At 44.3% G+C, this 20,671-nt stretch overlaps 1 protein-coding gene across 1 annotated transcript in view; it reads left to right on the forward strand.

The window, feature by feature from the left end:
• LOC132583329 (immunoglobulin superfamily member 1-like) overlaps positions 1-20,671 on the forward strand; it is a 52,133-nt gene that overhangs the window by 19,973 nt on the left and 11,489 nt on the right. Inside the window, exons 4-5 of the mRNA XM_060254993.1 lie at positions 11,139-11,429; positions 17,150-17,440. Of these exons, the coding sequence (XP_060110976.1) occupies positions 11,139-11,429; positions 17,150-17,440 (582 nt within the window). The remainder of the gene's footprint in view (positions 1-11,138; positions 11,430-17,149; positions 17,441-20,671) is intronic.

Consider the following 20,671-nt stretch of genomic DNA (forward strand, 5'->3'; position numbering starts at 1 on the left):
CCTCTAAGCTGTGAAGTCTTGTGAGCAAAAATTCTACTTTGTGGGCTACTGGCATTAAAAGTTGTGAGCTACTGCACAAATTTGCTTGCTCTGGGGCCATCCTTCCTGAGCCAGAGTCTAAAAAACTATGAGCTAGCTCACACTAACTCAGCTTAGCAGGAACATTGCAAGCTGCTCTGTTTGGCACCCCTCCATGTCTGGCACGTTTGGCAATTGCCTAGGACTGCCTAGTAGACAGGCTGCCCTTGATTCGTTTGAATAAATATTGGCATATAGAAGATGGGTTTATGTACAAAAAGCATTTTATTCTTTGGAAGCAAACAAGTCAAGTGACTCTCTGCTCTCTTACTTTTCCAGACAGCTCATCGACAGAGATCATTGCCCGTCTTGGAGTCGCTGCTTTCATCTTGCTGGCCTTGGGGCTGATTCTGGCAGAGGCAGTCTACAGCTGGTGGAAGGAGAAGCTTTAAGCTTTCCTGACAGATCCTGCACCGTCACCCAACATCCTGCCTGCTTTCAAGGCAGATGCAAATGGAGTTTCAGCAACCAGCCCTGCAGAGCCAGTTTTTCATTCGACATTCACCCCAGCCCTCCACTGGTATTCTATGGTAGCATCAACAATTCTTTGGATGGACATAAAGCCTTGCACGACTTGGGACTGACATATCTGACGGACCACCTCTTCCCATATGTGCCCGAAGGACTTTACACTCAGTAAACCAACATCTTCTGGTTATCCCCAGTCCAAGAGACTTCCACTTAGCCTCAGCTAGGGTCAGGGCTTTCTCTGCCCACGCCCCAGCCTAGTGAAACAAACGCGCACTGGATCAGGGACCTGCCAGATCTGCTGCTATTTCACAGGGCCTGAAAAATGGAGCTGTTCTGCCAGGCCTTCGAATGAGGCAGCACATGTCTGATTTAAATGAAACCAGCCTCCCATGCCGAGTATGCTGAAGTGTTCCATTCTTCAATGTTTTCTGGCATCTCCTTGGCTGATTTCGCACTGACCTTTTACTGGCGCGACCACCCTCCTCACGCCGGCGGATCTGCAGGGATTTCGCACCAGAAGCGCCGGCGCAGCCAAAAGAGCCGGCAACTTCCGTCGCGAAACCAGCTCAAACGGAAACCGCCAAGAAGCAGGAAAACGTTTGAGCGGGTTTCGCGACGGAAGTAGCCGGCTCTTTTGGCTGCGCCGGTGCTTCTGGTGCGAAATCCCTGCAGATCCGCCGGCGTGAGGAGGGTGGTTGCGCCAGTAAAAGGTCAGTGCGAAATCAGCCCTTGATTCTTTGGTTTCAGCTGGAAATAGCATTAATGCTAATGAATTCTCACCTGCTCTGCCATCAGATGGTTTTAATTGTTTTATGTCATGTTTTATTGATTTTAACTGTCTGACTTTGTTATAATCTTGCCCAAGCCTGCTCACAGGGTAGGGCAGAATATAAATGTGTTAAATATAAATAAATAGCCTTCTTCTGGGCAGACTGTAGGGTTGCCAAGTCCAATTCAAGAAATATCTGGGGACTTTGGGGCTGGAGCCAGGAGACTTTGGGGCTGGAGCCAGGAGAAATTAGGGGTGGAGCCAAGATCAAGGTTGTGACAAGCATAATTGAACTCGAAAGGGAGTTCTGGCCATCACATTTAAAGGGATGGCACACCTTTTCAATTCCTTCCTTCCATAAAAAATAATGAAGGATAGGGGCACCTTCTTTTGGGGCTCATAGAATTGGACCCCCTGGTCCAACCTTTTTGAAACTTGGGGGGTATTTCGGGGAGAGGCACTAGATGCTATACTGTAAATGTGGTGCCTCTACCAAAATAAACAGCCCCCCAGAGCCCCAGATACCCTCAGATCAATTCTCCAGGAATTTCTATGGGAATAAATCACCATAGGGAATAGCAGAGTTCCCAGCAGACATTTCCCTCCCCGCCCCCCGCTTTCTGACGACCCTGAAGCGGGGGGAGGGTCTCCAAGCCGGGGGATCCCCTGTCCCCACCTGGGGATTGGCAACCCTAATGTGATGCCATGAAGTCACGGCTTTTTTTGTAGAAAAGCCCAGCAGGAACTCATTTGCACATTAGGCCACACCCACTTACATCACCTTTGTTCTACAGAGGGCTTTTTAAAGGAAAAGCCCAGCAGCAACTCATTAGCCTATTAAGCCACACCCCCTGATGCCAAGCCAGCCGGAACTGCATTCCTATGCATCCCGGCTCAAAAAAAGCCCTAGCACCCACTCAAGTACCCACCCACCTGTTTTTTCCTCCAGGGAAACTGACCTCTGTATTCAGGAGGTCAGTTGTAATTCTGGGAAATCTCCAGGACCATCTGGAGACTGGCAACTTTAGTGGCAGGGCTTTTTTTGTAGCAGGAACTCCTTTGCATATTAGGCCACACACTCCTGATGTGGCCAATCCTCCTGGAGCTCACAGGGCTCTGAGTACAGGGCCTACTGTAAGCTCCAGGAGGATTAGCTACATCAGGGGAGGGAGGGGTGGTCTAATATGCAAAAAAGTTCCTGCTACAAAAAAAAGCCTTGCCTAGCAGGGACCAGATATGAAGAAGTGTGCTTCCACACGTAAGCTTATACCTTGAATAAAACTTTGTTGGTCTTCAAGTTGCCACTGAATCCAAACTTTGTTCTACTTATTCAGACCAACACAGCTACCCACCACCTGGATCTATCCAGTCCTATGTTTGAGCCTCTCTCTCACTCTCAGGGGAAAAAAATCAAATGGCTCTAGCCCTAAAGCCGGGCCAAGTTCTATTTGTGTTATTGGGAGGCCCCACCCAGCGCTGAAATCAGAGCTCAGTGTCTGTCGTCACATCTGCCAGTGTCTGTGGATGGCTTTGAAAGCCTGCGGAGTCCCTCCCCCACAGCACTTGAGAGGCATGACTGGCCTTTTAACAGCTGAGTGGGTGGAGCTCCGACTAAGCAGCCTCTGATTTGCCTCCAAGCAGCCTGACTGCACAGTGAGGCACTGGCCAGATGTTGCCGTTCACTCTCTTAGTCGTTCAGGTGGGTAGCCGCGTTGGTGCGAAGCAGGGGCGGCCAAACTGCGGCTCAGGAGGCACATGTGGCTCTTTCACACATATTGTGAGGCTCTCAAAAACCCACACTGCCCCATCAGCTGGTTTGGATAAGGCACTTCTCTCTTTAAATCATTTCTCCAAGCCAAGCCAGCTGACAGCTTGGAGAATGCATTTAAAGTTAAAGCTAGGGTTGCCAAGTCCAATTTAAGAAATATCTGGGGACTTTGGGGGTGGAGCCAAGAGACATTAGGGGTGGAGCCAAGATCAAGACTGTGACAAGCATAATTAAACTCTAAAGGGAGTTCTGGCCATCACATTTAAAGGGACGGCACACTTTTTCAATGCCTTCCTTCCATAGGAAATAATGAAGGATAGGGGCACCTTCTTTTGGGGCTCATAGAATTGGACCCCCTGTCCAATCATTTTGAAACTTGGGGGGGTATTTTGGGGAGAGGCACCAGATGCTGTACTGAAAATTTGGTGCCTCTACCTCAAAAAACAGCCCCCCCCCCTGGAGCCCCAGATACCCGCGGATCAATTCTCCATTATTTTTTATGGGAATAAATCTCCATAGGGAAAAATAGAGTTCCCAGAAGACATTTCCCTCCCCTCCCCCCGCTTTCTGATGACCCTGAAGTGGGGGGAGGGCCTCCAAACCAGGGATCCCCTGCCTCACCTGGGGATTAGAAATCCCGGTTTCAGAAAAATATCCAGATATTGACTCAAAGGTTCCAGTACAGAAGCAGATGGAGGTGTTTAAAATTCGATCTTATATTAGAGATACATCTGATTTTATTGCACAGGTGGAAGGTTTGCGGGTTCCACCAGATGATGTTTTGGTATCCATGGATGTCACCTCATTATATACCAACATACCACATGAGGAGGCAAGAGCTTTGATAGAGAGGATTTTGGATAGAAGATCGAATAAAGAACCTCCTACACATTTCCTGTCGAATATTATTTTTGAAAATAATTTTTCAGATTTGTGGATCAGTTTTTTCTGCAAGTGCAAGAGGTTTCTATGGGTAGTCCCTTCTCACCCAGCGTAGCTTGTTTGCTCATGGCTGAGTTGAAAGAACAATTTTTTTTATAATTCTGATATATAATCCATTTTTTTTTTGGTTCCATCATTTGGTTTAAGAGATATATTGATGACATTATGGCAGTGGTCACGCAGGAGTCAGAGGTTGCTCCTTTAATGCAGTGGATGAATAATGTACATCCGGCCATCAAATTTAAAAATATGTTGCAGATAGACAGACAATTGCATTTTTAGATACATGTGTCTTTAAGATGGAGGAGGGAACCTCGGCAGTTAAAATTTATAGGAAACCTACAGATAAGAATGTCCCTTTACATTTCAGTTCTTGTCATCCTATACATTTAAGAGCTAATTTACCCTATAGTCAATTGGTCAGAGCGAAATGCAACTCGACTAGGGCACAGGACTTTGAACAAGAGAGAGACAGAATTTTTGAAAAATTCAAGTCCCGGGGTTATCCCAGAAGGATTTTAACCAAGGCAGTTTCAAGGATTAATCAGACACATAGGTCTAGACTTTTAGATAGCTCCCCGAGGACACGGGAGAGAAATGTGGGTAGTAATAATATAACCTGTGCTATGCAGTTTTCCCCTTTGAGTCAGTCCATTTATAATATTATTAAGAAATATTGGTTTCTAGTGAGAGATTTACCAGGATGTCAGGAAATACCAAAAATGGGCTTTAGTAGAGCCAAGAATCTAGGTGACTGTTTGATTAGAGCCGACATTGTACAACCTGAGAGGGAGATGGTTAGAATGGGGGGGGGGGCACTTTAAATGCGGCGCCTGTGGAGCTTGTGGTCTTTCGCTGCAGATGTCTGTGTTTGTGCATCAAGAGACTGGATACAAGATATATTAAAGGATATCACCGCCTGTGCTACACAGAGGTGTATTTATGTGATTTTGTGCCCGTGTAAAAAACTGTATTAGGGATCCACCACACGTGCTATTCGTACACATGTGTTGGAACATAAATCGAGACTGAAGAATTGTGTGCTAGATGCTCCTTTAGTGGAGCACTTCATTCAGTTTAATCATGATGCAGACTCTCTACGTTTTTGTGTACTTCTTAAATTTCCAATGCGATTGCAAGGTAGGATGGATTGTAGTAGATAGTTACATCAGCAGGAATGCGCATGATCTTTAAATTGGGGATGATGTTTCCTCGTGGTCTAAATAGTGATTGGGATTTAGAATGTTTTTTATAATGTATATTGCAAGCATGTGTTCTTGACATTTGTTATAAAAGGTTTTTAGCATTACTGTAGCTGGAGACTCTGTAGCTTTAAGGAACATTTTGAATTGTTGCACCTGTTGCATATAAGCCACCAAGTTTGACTCATTGTAGCACCTTGGAGGTGTTCCTTTAAACAAGCTGGCTATTAGGCCTAATACTTAAGAAAAATTGCTAAGAGGTTTGCTGATTTTATTTAGGGTTTAAAATGTTTTTATGGCTTATGTGCATATGGTTTCATTGTATTATTGTATACTATTTATGTCATTTAGGATTATTGCAGCTTGAAGAAGCTCACGCGAAACAAGGGTTCAGTATGACCTTGTCCTTGGAAACTTGGATTATTGGCTGCATCTTTTGACAGACATTAATTATCTGGAGTACTACACCAGGATTTCATGGAACAAGTTGGGAAGTTTTGCCACAAGATGAAAAGAAGGACTCTTGGTGCTAATGCTTCCTTTTTCATTAAGGACTGAAAGTTATGGTTGTTTTGTAATTATGATGGTGGAATTTGTATATGAGTATGTTTAATTTTGTTGACTTTGTATAATTCAATAATAGAAGCTGGTTTTCACGGTGGGTCATGTACCTTTGATTTCTTGTCCTTTTGTGATCAGCAGAATTAGAATTAGAGAGAAAAATAACACCTTAAAGACCAACACAATTTTCCAGGGTATGAAGTTTTGTGAGTAAATGCTCACACTTCATCTGATCTTTTTAAACTGACAAAGTGGGCTTTGAGTCATGATAGCCTATTCCCTGGAAAATGTCATTGGCCCTTCAGGTGCTACTGGACTCAAATATTGTTCAGCTGGGGGAAGGAGGAGAGAGCTCTGGTGATGGTGGTAAACCAGCCTTACAGAAGACTTGGGGACCCACTGAAAGAATGTATTTTCAGCAGATTAAATAAATGTTGGTTTGTGTTCAATAAATGCTGGGTGCATCTTATTATTAGAGGCCAGTTTTTAATCCACAGATACTGAAATACCAAGACTGTAAATGTACACAAAATGCACTCACAAATTGCAAGCCACACCACTAAACCCCCTATGTTCAATATTTTTTATCTACAAAACCAGATCAAAAACCTTCTGAGCACATGCATTCTCATTTTGCTTTCCTCATTCTTGTATCTCATATTTTTATATGGTTAAAATCAGTTTAAAAGATTATTTTTCAGTCCTGCCTGGAGAATGGGAGAGGTATGCCTTGTCTTTCTATTATTACCCATGCCCATTTTGACAGCCTTGCTCAATATTCATTAAGTATAGACAGACCTCAGATTCAGCAGGAGCTCACAGGAGCACAGCTCCTGAACCTTTCTGAGGGTTTCCCCTTCCTCCCCACCTACCTTTTCCATTAAGTAGTAGGTGCAGTTGCATAACAATTCCTGGATTAGGAGAGCAGCCAGCCAGCCACCAGGGGCTTTGCCATGCCCCCAGCAGCCCTCATTAACTCCTGGAGAAGCCACGCCACCCTTTTTCCACTTCTTAGGTGATTTTGGGTGGGAGGTGGCTTGCTGGTCTTTTTGACTGTGTGTGGGGGGATGGCCAAGGAGAGCCCCAGGTGAGCAAGGCCTGCTTGGGCTGGCTGGATCTTTAGCCAGCCCAAGCAGGCCTCACTCACCCAGGGCTCTCCTTTCTTGCATCAGGTTGCTTTTGGCTGGGGGGCCGTCAGCATATCACAAAGAGCTATGACTACTATACGATCACCATCAGTAAAGAAGAGCCTGCCTATATTGAAGTTGTGCAGCACCATAGAATGTTTTTCATTGTAATTGTATTTTATTGGTTTTAAATTGTAAATATAAAATAACTGAACTGACTGTGATCCACCCTGAGTCCGCTTGCAGAGAGAGCGGGATAGAAATTTAAGGTAAATAATAAATAAATATGCTAATGAGCTCCACCACCTATTTTTCTACAAAACAACCCCTGGGTGTAGACCTCTATCACTTTGACATAGATATTCCCATTCCCTTGCCTAATGCAGGGCAGGGGATCACAGTTTACCAAAGGGTTTGAGATTGTCTTGATCTAACTGGTTAAAGCAGCTGCAGAAGATGCCATTTGCACCTGTTTTGACCCATTCAGTCCAAATAATCTTTTATTTCTTTGGAGCATTCTCATCTGTTCCCATTGCAGCTTTGCTAGATGAAGTCATCACAGGACTAATCCTATGTCTGTTTTTCTTTTCCCCTTGTAGCCCATGGAAACCAATACTGGAGCAGAACAGGATAAAGTCACCTATGCTGTACTGAAAGCCATGCAGTTAGCTGATTCTGTCAGAGTCTCTGAGCACAGCATACACTTCAATGGAGGAGATTCTTGGCTTGATAGCAGAACAGAGACAACATGTGATAGCCAGCACGGTTCAGTAGTTAGAAGATCAGACTGCAGTGCCGGATTAAACCCTGTGGAGGCCCCTAGGCAGTCGAAATCTCAGGGGTCCCCTCGCAAATTTTCTCCTAATGTCTCCTGCAGGCACCTTCTCAAAAGCCCCTTTGACAAAGCTCCAGGGGAGAGGCAGAGAGAGGCAAACCGGCCTGGGGCCCCTAAAGGTGTGGGAGCCCATTGGCTGGTGCCTACTCAGCCTATTTGTTACTCCAGCTCTGTCAGATTGGGATCTGAGAGATCCAGTTATGAATTCCCACTCTGCCACAGAAGTTGCTTAACCTACTCACTCTAAACTACCTCACATCATAGTTGTGAGGATAAGGTAGAGGGAGGAATGGCATTTTTCTCCCCACTGGGGAGAAAAATGGGGTATACTATCTAAATATTATAAGAGCTGACTCATTCTTTGAGAAAAAATTCTACTTTGTGAGCTACTGGCATTAAAGTTGTGAGCAGGTGATTTGGCCACTGCATAAATTGGTTTGCTCTGGGGCCACCCTTCTTGAGCTAAGACAAAAAATGTGTGAGCCAGAGGCTAAAAAAACTGTGAGCTAGCTCACACTAATTCAGCTTAAAGGAAGCACTGCACTCCAGGCTTTGACTATTTAATGTAATTATAAATAAGTATGCTTTTACCATGTGCAGAGTTCATTCCCCACACATGAGGTATCCTCAGCTAGCATGTGAAGAAATGGCTTCAAGGCTACAGATTATAGTGGCAAGCATGACTACACTTAACTCAGGAGAAAGCCCCATTAAGCTCAGCAGGCCTTATTTTTCAGTACGTATGCTTTGGATGGCACTGCCAGTTTAGTGGGTACCACAACATTTCTGCTTTTAGAAACGTAGAAGAAAGTAGGGAGGCTGATTATGACTGAGGAATGTGGAGATAATAGGAGTGGAAAACATTTGGATACAGCTCCAGATATCCTAATTCCTATCCAGGCTGATGAAAAATCACAACCAAAGTGCTACATCATTTTGCGAGAAACTATACAAGTGAAGAATATTCAAGTGAACAATATTTAAGTCCAATAAGCTTCAGAAGTGGGGCGGAGGGAGACAAATCACAGCCTCATGAAGAGTTCCTCTTTCTTCAAAATTAAGGAACCATGTAATACTTATGGATGAATGTGGAGAAGCATATACAAACCTTCCTTCTGTCTTCATGGAATTCTGCGCCATAGTTTGTTCCCTGAAAATATCTCTTCTTTTATCACTAAGAAAGGACCCAGCCATGGTGAGCCAGCCCTTCCAACTGACAGGATGAGATGACTGACCACAGGCAGCACATTTTCAGATGGCATGAAAGGGCAATGGATTATAAACTACATAATTTATATATATGGCTATATGTTTACTGCTATTTTGATTTTCAGTCCCAAACACCAGAATGAATTAGGACATGGAAGAAGATGCCAGTATAATGGGCACGTTCAGGAAGGCATTGTGATTGCACTTGGACCTAGAGCCAGTTTGGTGTAGTGGTTAAGTGTGCGGATTCTTATCTGGGAGAACTGGGTTTGATTCCCCACTCCTCCACTTGCACCTGCTAGCATGGCCTTGGGTCAGCCAGAGTTCTGGCAGAGGTTGTCCTTGAACGGGCAGCTGCTGTGAGAGTCCTTTCAGCCCCACCCACCTCACAGGGTGTCTTTTGTGGGGGAGGAAGATAAAGGAGATTGTAAACTGCTCTGAGACTCTGAGATTCAGAGTGGCGGGCGAGATATAAATCCAATATCTTCATCTTCTTCTCGCTGATAGCAATGACAACAGGCAGATGTTCATCCATCACCCCCTCCTGCACTGTTGCGATAATGTGTGCAGATCATACAGAGCTGCCAGTTCTGCTGAGACTCACCCTGGCTTGCTTTTGGTTTCTAGCAGCCCTGAAGAACAGCAGCCCATCAAGAACTTTAAAAGTGTCTCTGCTTCAATTCAGTATGTGTGTGTTACAAAGATACCAAAGTGGTCTAGAGTGGCCAACTGTCTGATCCCTCAAGAGCAAGAACTAAAGGTGATTAGTAGATGGATAGAAGTCAATTCTCATTTTACCAGAAAGAGATGCATGGTCTTTGTACGATCCCTAACAGTTGACATCCTCTATTTGTTTGTTTGTTTGTTTGTTTTGGGGGGGGGGGGGGTTTAAATCCAAAACCCTTTTTTAACCAAAACTAAAGCCATTTTTAACTGTCCTGTAAGGGCCAAGTGACACGATTTTTTTTAAACAAGCTGAGTCTGCCTTTCCTCTGTTTCTTGCATGGCCTGAAAAGGGGATGTGGTTTGCAGTACAGTGGCAGAAGTTCCCCTGGGTCAAATGTAGTGGCAAATTATAGGGATCATCACCCTGTTGGATCAACGTCATCGTAAGCATTGAGGAGGAACTGTGCCATAGAAAACTGCTGGATTTTAGAAGCTGCAGTTCATGGGATCATCACCGAGGGCTTCCAAATTAGGAGGACTACAAGATGCTTCTGTCTTCAGGACTGAGAGATCCATCAACATGAGGCTGACTTTTACCCTACTGTTTCTTGGTTTGTATCTCACAGCGAAGGGACCAGATATGTGTGGTGGCAGGGTGGGAGAAGCAGAGACCTAGAATCAGCTTCTCTTCCTTGGATATCTTGCCAGTAATGAAATGATCTCCTTTCCAGGATGCTGGATGACTGGGCAGAGAGGGATGTCTAGAGGTAAGCAGCCATGAATAAACATGTCATTAATGGGGGGTGGGGGTGGGAATAATGAGAAACAAACGTCATGGTCTTCTGTCTTCATGAAAAACTAAACCTGTGCCAATGTACCTATAGTTTTGGTGTGAGGTCAGGACATTCCCCATCCTGCTCTCCTTTGAACCATCCATTAATAAGGGGTCCAGCAGTTCATTTATACTATGTTTGAGGCCTAGGTGTTGTAAGGTATACAAGCAGCCTCTAGACAACCCTATTGCTAACACAGAGAAATGTACTGTATAATGGGGGAAGAGGATTAAACAGGAGAGATCCTTTTGCTACACACCTCAGTTCAGTTCTTTGCTCTCCTTTGCCTGTCTTGCCTGGACCTAAGCAACCTAGCTGCATGAAAAGGAAAACACTAAAAGCCCTCCTCCCCTTATTGCTCACCCAGGAAGATTATTAAAGAGCACTTTGTCTGGGTCTCATCTCATGTGGCAGTGAGCCAGTGGGTGGAGCCAAACTGTCATTTATTTTCCAAACATGGTTCCCAATTATAAACTATTTGTTAACCACAGGCAGAAGAGAAAACTGGCCATTAATTCTATTAGCAAATGCCTTAAACAAAGATTTGGATCAATCTTCTCTGAGTCAGCAGGTGTTCAAATCTTGTCTTGTAATATATAAATGTAACCTTTTTACAGAGCCAGACTGTTGATGATGTTGCACCATCCAAAACACATCTGCATTCTCTTTCTGTCCAGGACAAGGTTTTCCAAAACCTTCCATCTCTGTGAGCCCCAGTGACATGGTGATCCTGAGAGGAAACTTCAACATCCAGTGCAGGAATGAAAAGGTGGCACAAGTAGAGTTTGGTCTGTTTAAAGAAGGGCGTGCACTTCTGTTCAGGAATGCAGAGCTGCATGAAGCTGTATTCTCCTTGGTCAATGTCAAGCAATCAGACAGTGGGGTCTACTGGTGTAAATATCACATCAGAAATTTCCCATTTGATCAATGGTCACCTGACAGTGACCCTGTTCACATCAACATAATAGGTGAGGGTCTGGTTCAGTCCTCGTAACTTATTTTCCACATGACAGCTTCATCTTGCATGATATAGACAGCAACATTGTCAAGAGAGGTAACCAAAGATGTTAGGGTGAAAACAATAATCAAATGTAGCTAAACACACCATGCTAATATAAAATATACAATATATTTAATTATGCATAGGAAATATTAAATGTCAGTGTCCTATTACTTTAAGATGAATTGGAACGGCCAAGGGATTGTGTCATCCTTGAGTACAGGTGCTAAAGTGTCATCAGGCCTTTAACCAATTTGGTATGGGATTGGCTAAGGCGACTTGAAATGCAGTAGCCTGCTACCTGTTCAGTGTGGGTTAGGAAAGGACAGTTATAGCGTGGCATACTGTTGGATGGATATTGGAATTGATGACTGTGGACTGTGTATTGACTATTCTATTGGACTGTGTATCTGTACTTCTGCCTGGCTTTACTGGATGTAAGTGTATGACTATTGGACTGCTTCTTGACTCTGATATCTGCCTGACCCCAATACAGTTTGTTGAACTGGCTGTCTTTGTGAGTGTCTTCCTTAGAGCTGCAACTGAGACTGGTCTGACCAGAGTGGCCCAGTGGGCGCTTCTACTACTACTCTGTCATTAAAATCACAATAAAACCACATAACTACTATTCTGTATATAAGTAAGTATAAACTCTTCAATGTCTAACAGGTTGGCTGGTTTTTATAGGCATGTGCCTAAGGGTCAAATTTGCAGCCAGCTGCTTGGGAGTAATCCTGCAACTACTCAAATTGCTGGCATCAGGCCAGGAAATGAGCACTCTGTTGTCTCTCCTGCAGTTCTGCTTGTAGCCTCTGTCTGCAGCTTTCAAAGGGTGTCGGTGATACTCGAGGGCTGGGAAGATCAACTTAGTGTCATCTATTGAGTCAGGGCTGGAGACTGTGGTGGCTCTGCACCAGCTGTTGGCTATGAATCCTGACCAGCCTGCAGTTCATCTTCCTACTTGCTGAGCTCTGCTGATTCAGCTGGCTACCCATGGCTTCTCTTCTCCTGAGGAGTCCTCACTGAGCCCTGGCTGACCCACAACAACTGGGCATGGTGCAAGGTTCTGTAGAATGAAAAGGGGAGAAGCATGCTCTGCCCTTGAGACTCAGAGCAACAGAAGAGATGAGAGAAAACAGAAAAATACATGCTCAGCACCTGGGCATTGGGACAGCACTCCTCAATGGAGATTTCTCTGAGGAAGAAGCTGCCATAGCATGGACAGAGGAATTAATTATTTTGCTGAAAAGCCAAGGCTTTCAACAGAGAAAGGCAGCTACTTGCCAGACTTAAAAATGGACTGACATGTAGGAATGGACTATAATTTTGCTATCAAACCAAAGAAGATGTTCTGGAAGTTACAGATAATCTGAACAAAGAGGTGGGAATCAAATAGCTGGGAGAACTGAACCACTACCTTGGAGTACAAGTAGAAGGAACTGAAAATGGAAGTTTTCTTCTGAACCATAAATACAAGCTTATGTGCCTTGCAGAGCCCCTGGGCCTAAAGAATGCAAAAGGTGTTAGTACTCCACTTGAACCAGCACCTCAAACTTGAAGATGGAATGTTGTTAGAGAGCAACCAACAATACAGAGAAGCAATTGGCAGACTTCTGAGCACAGTGTCAAGACCTGTTATCTCTGCAGCTGCTGGAACTCTGTATAGAAAGACTGATTCACCAAATCATCATGACTGGAATGCTGTAAAAAATACCTCGGAAAAACAGTTGACTTGAAATTAAAGATCTCAGCTTGTGACAGCTCGAGACTGGTTGGATATATGGATGATGACTGGCGTAAAGATCAGACAGATTACAAGTCAACGTGGCTACCTGTTCTTCTATGGAAACAGCCTGATCAGCTGGATCAGCCAAAAGCAGCCATTACTGGCCAAATCAACAAGCAAAGTTGAGTACATAGCTGCTGTGCCTGCAGTGAACTTGAATGGATCACTGGTCTATTAAAGGGCTTTAGTGGTTATGAACCTAAACCAATAACTTTGTTTGAGGACAATCAGGCATGCATAACCTTCTCCAAGGATGAGAGCATCAAAGCAAGAAGCAAGCATATTGTCACCAAATACTGCTTCATGAGAAAGATGCAACAAGGACTGACTGAGACCAAGTATCGTCCTCAGAAGAGGTGGTTGTCAAGTCTGCTATGGTGCTTGAGTAGCTTAGTCACAAACTCTGGTTCAGGAAAAGGATCCTGGGTAAAACCACTCTGTATTCAGATGCTGCTAGCTTAAACTCTCCTCCCCCCCCTTCCCCTCCTTTGTTATGTAGCAATGCTTGGAAATGAGAATATGGGAACAAGATTGTGGTGCCTTCTCAGAGATAGCCGGTGCTAAGAAAGCGCCCAAGGCCAGCCAGTGCTTGAGAACGATAAAATAATAACAATGTGTGAATGTGCCCTGCATAGAGTGCCCCCACCCTTAGGAATTCCTTTGATGTATACCTTAAATGTTTGCTCTTTGTGCATGCTCGCCAGTCTCTCAATCTGCTTCTACAGTCTTGCAACATGTTACAATAAACTAGAAACTTTTTTATCAAGAAGGTCTCGTTATTGAAACATCAGACTTGACAGTGGTGGCTAATATATTCACCAAGCCACTCATGAGAGGAAAGTTTGAAAGCCTGCACAAGAAGCTGAACCTTCATGACTTCAGTACATGAGAAGGGGTGTTGGGATATTTGCAAGCACTCTCTGATGTCATGAAAGAGTTAACCTGTTTGTTGGTTTATGGTAATTGTTAGTTAGCTTTAGAAACAATGAGTTGTTCTGCATGTAGTTCCCACCAGAGAAAAGGAAGTCCTATGCATAATAAAGTGACCTTTAGCCTGGCTACTGGTCAATTCATAGTTGGGTGATGTTATCTGAGATTTTGCACATAGGCGTTTTGGGTTTCTTCTTCCTTCCTTTGTTTAGAGCAAGGATGGCAAAACTGTGGCTTGGGAACCACATGCAGCTCTTCATGCAGCTGTACTCTAACATAATAATAATAATAATAATAATAATAATAATAATAATAATAATAATAATAATAATAATAATAATAATAATAATAATAATAATAAATTTATTCTTATATCCCGCCCTCCCCTGCCAAAGCAGGCTCAGGGCGGCTCATATGACATGGTTTACACCATGATTACACTAAAATCCAGTAATTACAATAAAAGACAATTAAAATAGTTAAATACATTCAATTAAATTAAATAAACAATTAAGATTATTAACAGCTACAATATAAAGTGCCACAGTTCAATATATGTATAGGATGGCTAGGTGTCATTTCCGGGTTCCATCTTAAATGCGAGTTGATAGAGGGTGGTTTTGCAAGCCCTGCGAAACTGATTTAGGTCTCGCAGGGCTCGCACCTCCTTTGGTAGTTGATTCCACCATTGGGGAGCCATTGTGGAGAAGGCCTGCTCCCTTGTTATTTTCAGTCTGGCCTCCCTTGGTCCAGGGATTCGTAGTAGGTTTTGGGAACTGGATCTCAGTGCTTTCTGGGGAACATATGGAGAGAGGCGGTCCATAAGGTAGGCAGGTCCTCGGCCATATAGGGCTTTAAAGGTAATAACCAGCACCTTGTAACGAACTCGGTACACAATTATAATCATGTTTAGCATCCACACCTCAGTCAGCCTCTGAGCACTGACCCATAGGTGGGCAACTATTTCTGCCATGTGTGAAGCAGGGAAAGGAGGGGGGGATAGGCAAGCTTGCAAGCTCTTCTCCTCCACTACAGAGTTTGCCTGGAGAAGTAGTGCAGGGGAAAAGAGTGCAAGAGCAGAGGGAGCCACTGGAAGGAAGGACAGAATTAAAGAGGGCAGGGCAGAGCTCCCCCTTAGTTTCATAGCTTTTGTAGGAGCTTGGTGTCAAGGCAAAGAGAGATGCATAAAAAAGCAAATGGTGGTCAGTGATATATATGGTACATGTGTGTTTCCTTCTCCCACTGGTGCCAAAAAATAATTCCCTAACCTCTCCCTATGCTGTTTTATGGAGACTCTTAATGCCAGATTTTGTTGTTGTTGTTTTTTAAATCTCCTTCTAGCATGGTTGTGTTGTAAAGTGCATACATATGTATTTTGTCTTTCTGTGCAAAGACAGTATTAAGAGTTTCTAATAAAAACTCTTGTGTGTGTAATATTTGTTCATGTCTTAAGGCTTTAAGATATCTGCCCCATGGCGCAGAGTGGTAAAGCAGCAGTACTGCAGTACTTTGGTCTGAACTCTCTGCTCATGACCTGAGTTTGATTCTGGCGGAAGCTGGATTCAGGTAGCCAGTCCAAGGTTGACTCAACCTTCCATCCTTCCAGGGTCGGTAAAATGAGTACCCAGCTTGCTGGGGGGAATGTGTAAAAGACTGGAGAAGGCAATGGCAAACCACCCGGTAAAAAGTCTGCCTTGAAAACATTGTGAAAGCAACGTCACCCCAAAGTCGGAAACGACTGGTGTTTACGCAGGGGACCTTCCCCTTCCCCTTGCCCCTTGCCCTTCCTTTCCTTTCCTTTCCTTTCCTTTCCTTTCCTTTCCTTTCCTTTCCTTTCCTTTCCTTTCCTTTCCTTTCCTTTCCTTTCCTTTCCTTTCCTTTCCTTTCCTTTCCTTTCCTTCCCTTCCCTTCCCTTCCCTTCCCTTCCCTTCCCTTCCCTTCCCTTCCCTTCCCTTCCCTTCCCTTCCCTTCCCTTCCCTTCCCTTCCCTTCCCTTCCCTTCCCTTCCCTTCCCTTCCCTTCCCTTCCCTTCCCTTCCCTTCCCTTCCCTTCCCTTCCCTTTCCTTTGGCTTTCAGATATCTGACATTTATTCTATGTAGCTCTTATGTTAAGCAAGTTTGGCCATCCCTGGTTTAGAGAATAGAGTGTGAGTCTCCATCTTGTAGCTAGCAGTAACTAGAAAGATGTCGCTAGATAGTTAGACTGTTTATGGGTTTACCCTAATCATGTAAACCTTCTTAATTTTATTAGTAAACTTTCTTTTAGCTAATTTACGTGTGTCTGCTGTGTGGTTCCCTTTTACTCTGCTAAAATATCCAACAGTAATCCTGTCTTTAGATTATAACCCTTCAAATTGTGGATGGAACCCACATGACAGGTGTCTCCCCTCCCCCTAATATTCCAACTAGAGGAAAACTAGAAATTGGGAGGGTGGAAGCTATGATGGAACTGTCCATCCTGATTCCTGACATATAGTTCAATGTGTACAAGAACCAGCACTGTGTAACTTTGTGCTAGAAAAGCAAATGTTTGCACCAAGGTAAAATGAATTCTGTATGAATAAAAATGGAGCTCCATACACTTTATGAATTATGGAGATATATACAACTTTTCACCTTGCATAATTTATTCTCTGTGTGAATAGTCATTCCTGGTGTTGCAGCATCAGCCATAGCAATATCTGATTTAACCCCCACCATCCCTGGCTTCTGTTTATTTGCATTTCCAATACATTTAAATCTACCACTACAGCCTTGAGGGCTAGAAATTTGTTTTTAGTGCAATCAGAGCCTCTCAAGAGACTGAATTCTGTGCAATATCCTGCAGTGTAGTATCACAGAATATTGGATAACCTACAGCACCAGAAAAGAACTAACTGGCAGACAATGGCTCTATTGATCTGCTGAGATAAAAGGATATATTGGTTGATTATCAGCAAGGATCACTCCATGCCGTGTTTTTCTGTCATTTAGATCCCAGCTTCACCAAACCTTTCATTAATGTGAGTTCCAAGGGGAAGTTTGCACTGGACTCAAAAGCCACCATTGAATGCCAGAGCAAAGAAAACGGATTAACCTTCTCCCTGCGAAAATCAGGAAAACTGATTGCATCACTGAAGACCGAGCCAAATGGAAACACAGCAAAGTTCCTTCTCTCCATGGGGAGGAGAGAGGATGCAGGGAACTACAGTTGTCAGTATCAGCACAGAGAAAATCCTTTTGTCTGGTCAGAGCCAAGTGACCCTGTGGAGCTGGTTGTGACAGGTGAGGATGCAAGCTGGACGTTTTTCTTTCCGCTGCTTTCCAAGCCCCAGTTCTTATATCTTGCCTGAGGGAGCTTAGATGTCCTTTACGGGACATCATAAATAGATCCCTCCTGGAAGGGCGTTTTCCAACACCCTTAAAAGAGGCTATGGTCCGCCCCCTCCTGAAAAAAAGTACAGCAGATCCGGCCGAATTGGCAAACTACCGACCGGTCTCTAATTTACCATTTTTAGGTAAAATTATTGAGAGAGCAGTGGCGTTGCAGCTGCAGGGTTTCCTGGATGACGCTTCCATCCTAGACCCTTGCCAGTCTGGCTTTCGTCCAGGTCATGGGACGGAGACAGTGCTGGTCGCCTTGGCGGATGACCTCCAGCAGCATCTGGATCGAGGTGGTGTGGCGGTGCTGATGCTGTTAGATCTGTCGGCCGCGTTCGACCATTGGCTACTGACCCGCCGCCTCGCCGACGTAGGGGTTAGGGGGTTGGCTTTACAATGGCTCTCCTCCTTCCTTGAGGATTGGGGACAAAGGGTGGCAATCAGGGGTGAGCTGTCCCAGAGGCGCACACTAGATTGTGGGGTGCCTCAGGGAGCAGTTCTCTCACCGATGCTATTTAATATCTATATGCGCCCCCTTGCCCAGATTGCCTGGAGGCATGGGCTTGGGTGTCACCAGTATGCGGATGACACCCAGCTCTATCTGCTAATGGATGGCCGGCCTGGCTGCACCCCAGGGAATTTGGACCTGGCACTGCAGGCCATGGCAACTTGGTTAAGGCTGAGTGGGTTGAAGCTGAATCCAGCGAAGACAGAAGTCCTTTGTGTGGGTCGGGGCACTCTGGGGAGGGAAATATCTCTCCCGGGTCAGGAGCTTGGGAGTCCTACTGGAGCCTTCACTATCAATGGAGGCCCAGATAGCAGCCACTGCTAAGTCAGCCTTTTTTCATTTGAGGCGGGCAAGGCAGTTGGCCCCCTTCCTAGAGCGTCAGGACCTGGCAACAGTGATTCATGCAACGGTCACCTCGAGATTGGATTACTGTAACGCCCACTACAAGGGGCTGCCTCTGTGCCGAACCCGGAAGCTGCAGCTGGTGCGGAACGCGGTGGCTAGGCTGCTATTGGGGCTCCCAAAATGGGAGCACATACAGCCAGGGCTGCGCGGACTGCACTGGTTGCCAGTTACATACCGGATTCGTTACAAAGTGCTGGTTATCACCTTTAAAGCCCTATATGGCCGAGGACCTGCCTACTTGAGGGACCGTCTTTCCCCATATGAACCCCAGAGAGCACTGAGGTCAACAGGGAAGAACCTGCTGACCATCCCCGGGCCGAAAGAGGTAAAACTACAGAGTACCCGCACGTGGGCCTTCTCTGTTGTGGCTCCACACCTATGGAACCAGCTCCCGGAAGAAATGCGGGCCCTGCGGGATTTCGAACAGTTTCGCAGGGCCTGCAAGTCCATCCTTTTCAAGATGGCCTTCACCGATTAAAAGAGAGAGACTGCTTAAGTAATTTTACCATCTGTTGAAATAGCACCAGGATGTTAATTTTATTAATTTTAGAATTTTAATTAAATTGTTAAATCAGTTATTGTTTTTAAACATTATTGTATAACTTAATGCATTGATCTAATGTTGTTAGCTGTCCTGAGCCTGCTTCGGCGGGGAGGGCGGGGTATAAATCAAATGATTGATTGATTGATTGATATATGTGATGCAATAACTTCCAGTTTTATGCATTCCCAGACCAAAACAAAATAGGATACCCATACCCATATAGTAGAACATGAATATCTCTTTTGTATGATCTTCTTATATGTAATGCAGTGACCTGGTTTTATGCAGGCCAAAACAGGGTACCTATACTTATAGAGAGAGAATGGACGATGAAACATTTTTAGTAAAAGTCACAAAAACTAGGATCAGAAATAAAAAAAAAATATTGCACAAGAGATTAGAGGGAGATGGCAGTAGCCCTGAGGATTGTGGGAAGTGTGTGATAATTATTTTGCTGTATTTAATGACTGCCAGAAGAAAAATCAACAAAGATCCATATGTTCAGTTCCATGTCCATGGTGGTTTCGCTTACATGTATCCCCCTGAAGAGTGGGATTGTACCATAGTGTGTTTGTGTGCAGAAGGATTTCTTGACATTCCGTTGAAAGTGGTGTGTGTTTGAGAGAGGCAAAGACTTATAATAAGGAGACTGAGGGACAGACTTGTGTCAAAATGTAGGCACTGACTAAAAGAGTTGTGAAATACTAGCAGTAGTTGTTTCCATTGCAAAAAGAAAGAAATTGAGATTTCCCCAACTGCTTCACTGTTCCTTGACTGGGTGATGAACAACACTTTGCAAATGTGTTTTTAAAAATCAGCACAAACCAGAACTTTACAAAGATGCAAAGGCGATATGGGAAGCACTGGAGAGCAAATGTCTAACAACATTGCCTGGATCTTCTGTAATAATAGAGCAGGGATCATGCAACCTTTTTGAGTGTGCATATACCTTAGGAATTCTGACACCCTGTGATGGGTGCAGTCAGGAGGTGAAGGCAGCCACAAAATGGATGCTTCAGCTCACCTTCAGTCATTCAGAGAAAATCCTTGTGCAGTAATGGTAGCTGCTGCCAAAGCAGCTTTTTTTAAAAAAAATCTGCACAGTCAATCAAATATCCAGTGGCCAATCAGAAGCCTTGCAGGGCAAAAGCCCCACCTGGCCCCACCCACTTTCTAAAAGCTCTTGACAGGTGTCAGGAATGGTGTCTGTGGGTGCCAAGGTGTTCACAGGTACCACAATGGGGGCCCCTGTGACAGAGAAATGGAGTAGAGGGCTACATGGAAGCAAACAATGCGAAACAAACTGGAATTTATTGAACAGTTCCTCACTTCTATTAAATCATCCCACAAAAGCAAAAAATTAAAACCCAAGAATATAGTGTTTTAACAATATTTTTTAAAAAGGTTCTTAAAAATCCACAATTAAAAAAAAATGGTCAAAAAGCAAATCATGGATGGAAGCTGTTTTTTTGTGGCCAAAGAAGATAAACAAATATCTCTGCCTGCAAAGAAAAGTTCTTCTCAAGTAGGAGCTTCTTCACAGCAAGCAGCTAAACGTCTCTGTATGCAGTGATTTCATTGCAACGGAGAAGCAGTTTTCCATCCAGCTGAGTGCAATGATTTTTAAGGAAGGCTCCTAGTGAAGAACAGAATCCATAGTGTTGTGTCCTAGGCTTAA

This window comes from Heteronotia binoei, chromosome 15 (genome assembly GCF_032191835.1).
Source record: "Heteronotia binoei isolate CCM8104 ecotype False Entrance Well chromosome 15, APGP_CSIRO_Hbin_v1, whole genome shotgun sequence".
Taxonomy (NCBI): Eukaryota; Metazoa; Chordata; class Lepidosauria; order Squamata; family Gekkonidae; genus Heteronotia; species Heteronotia binoei.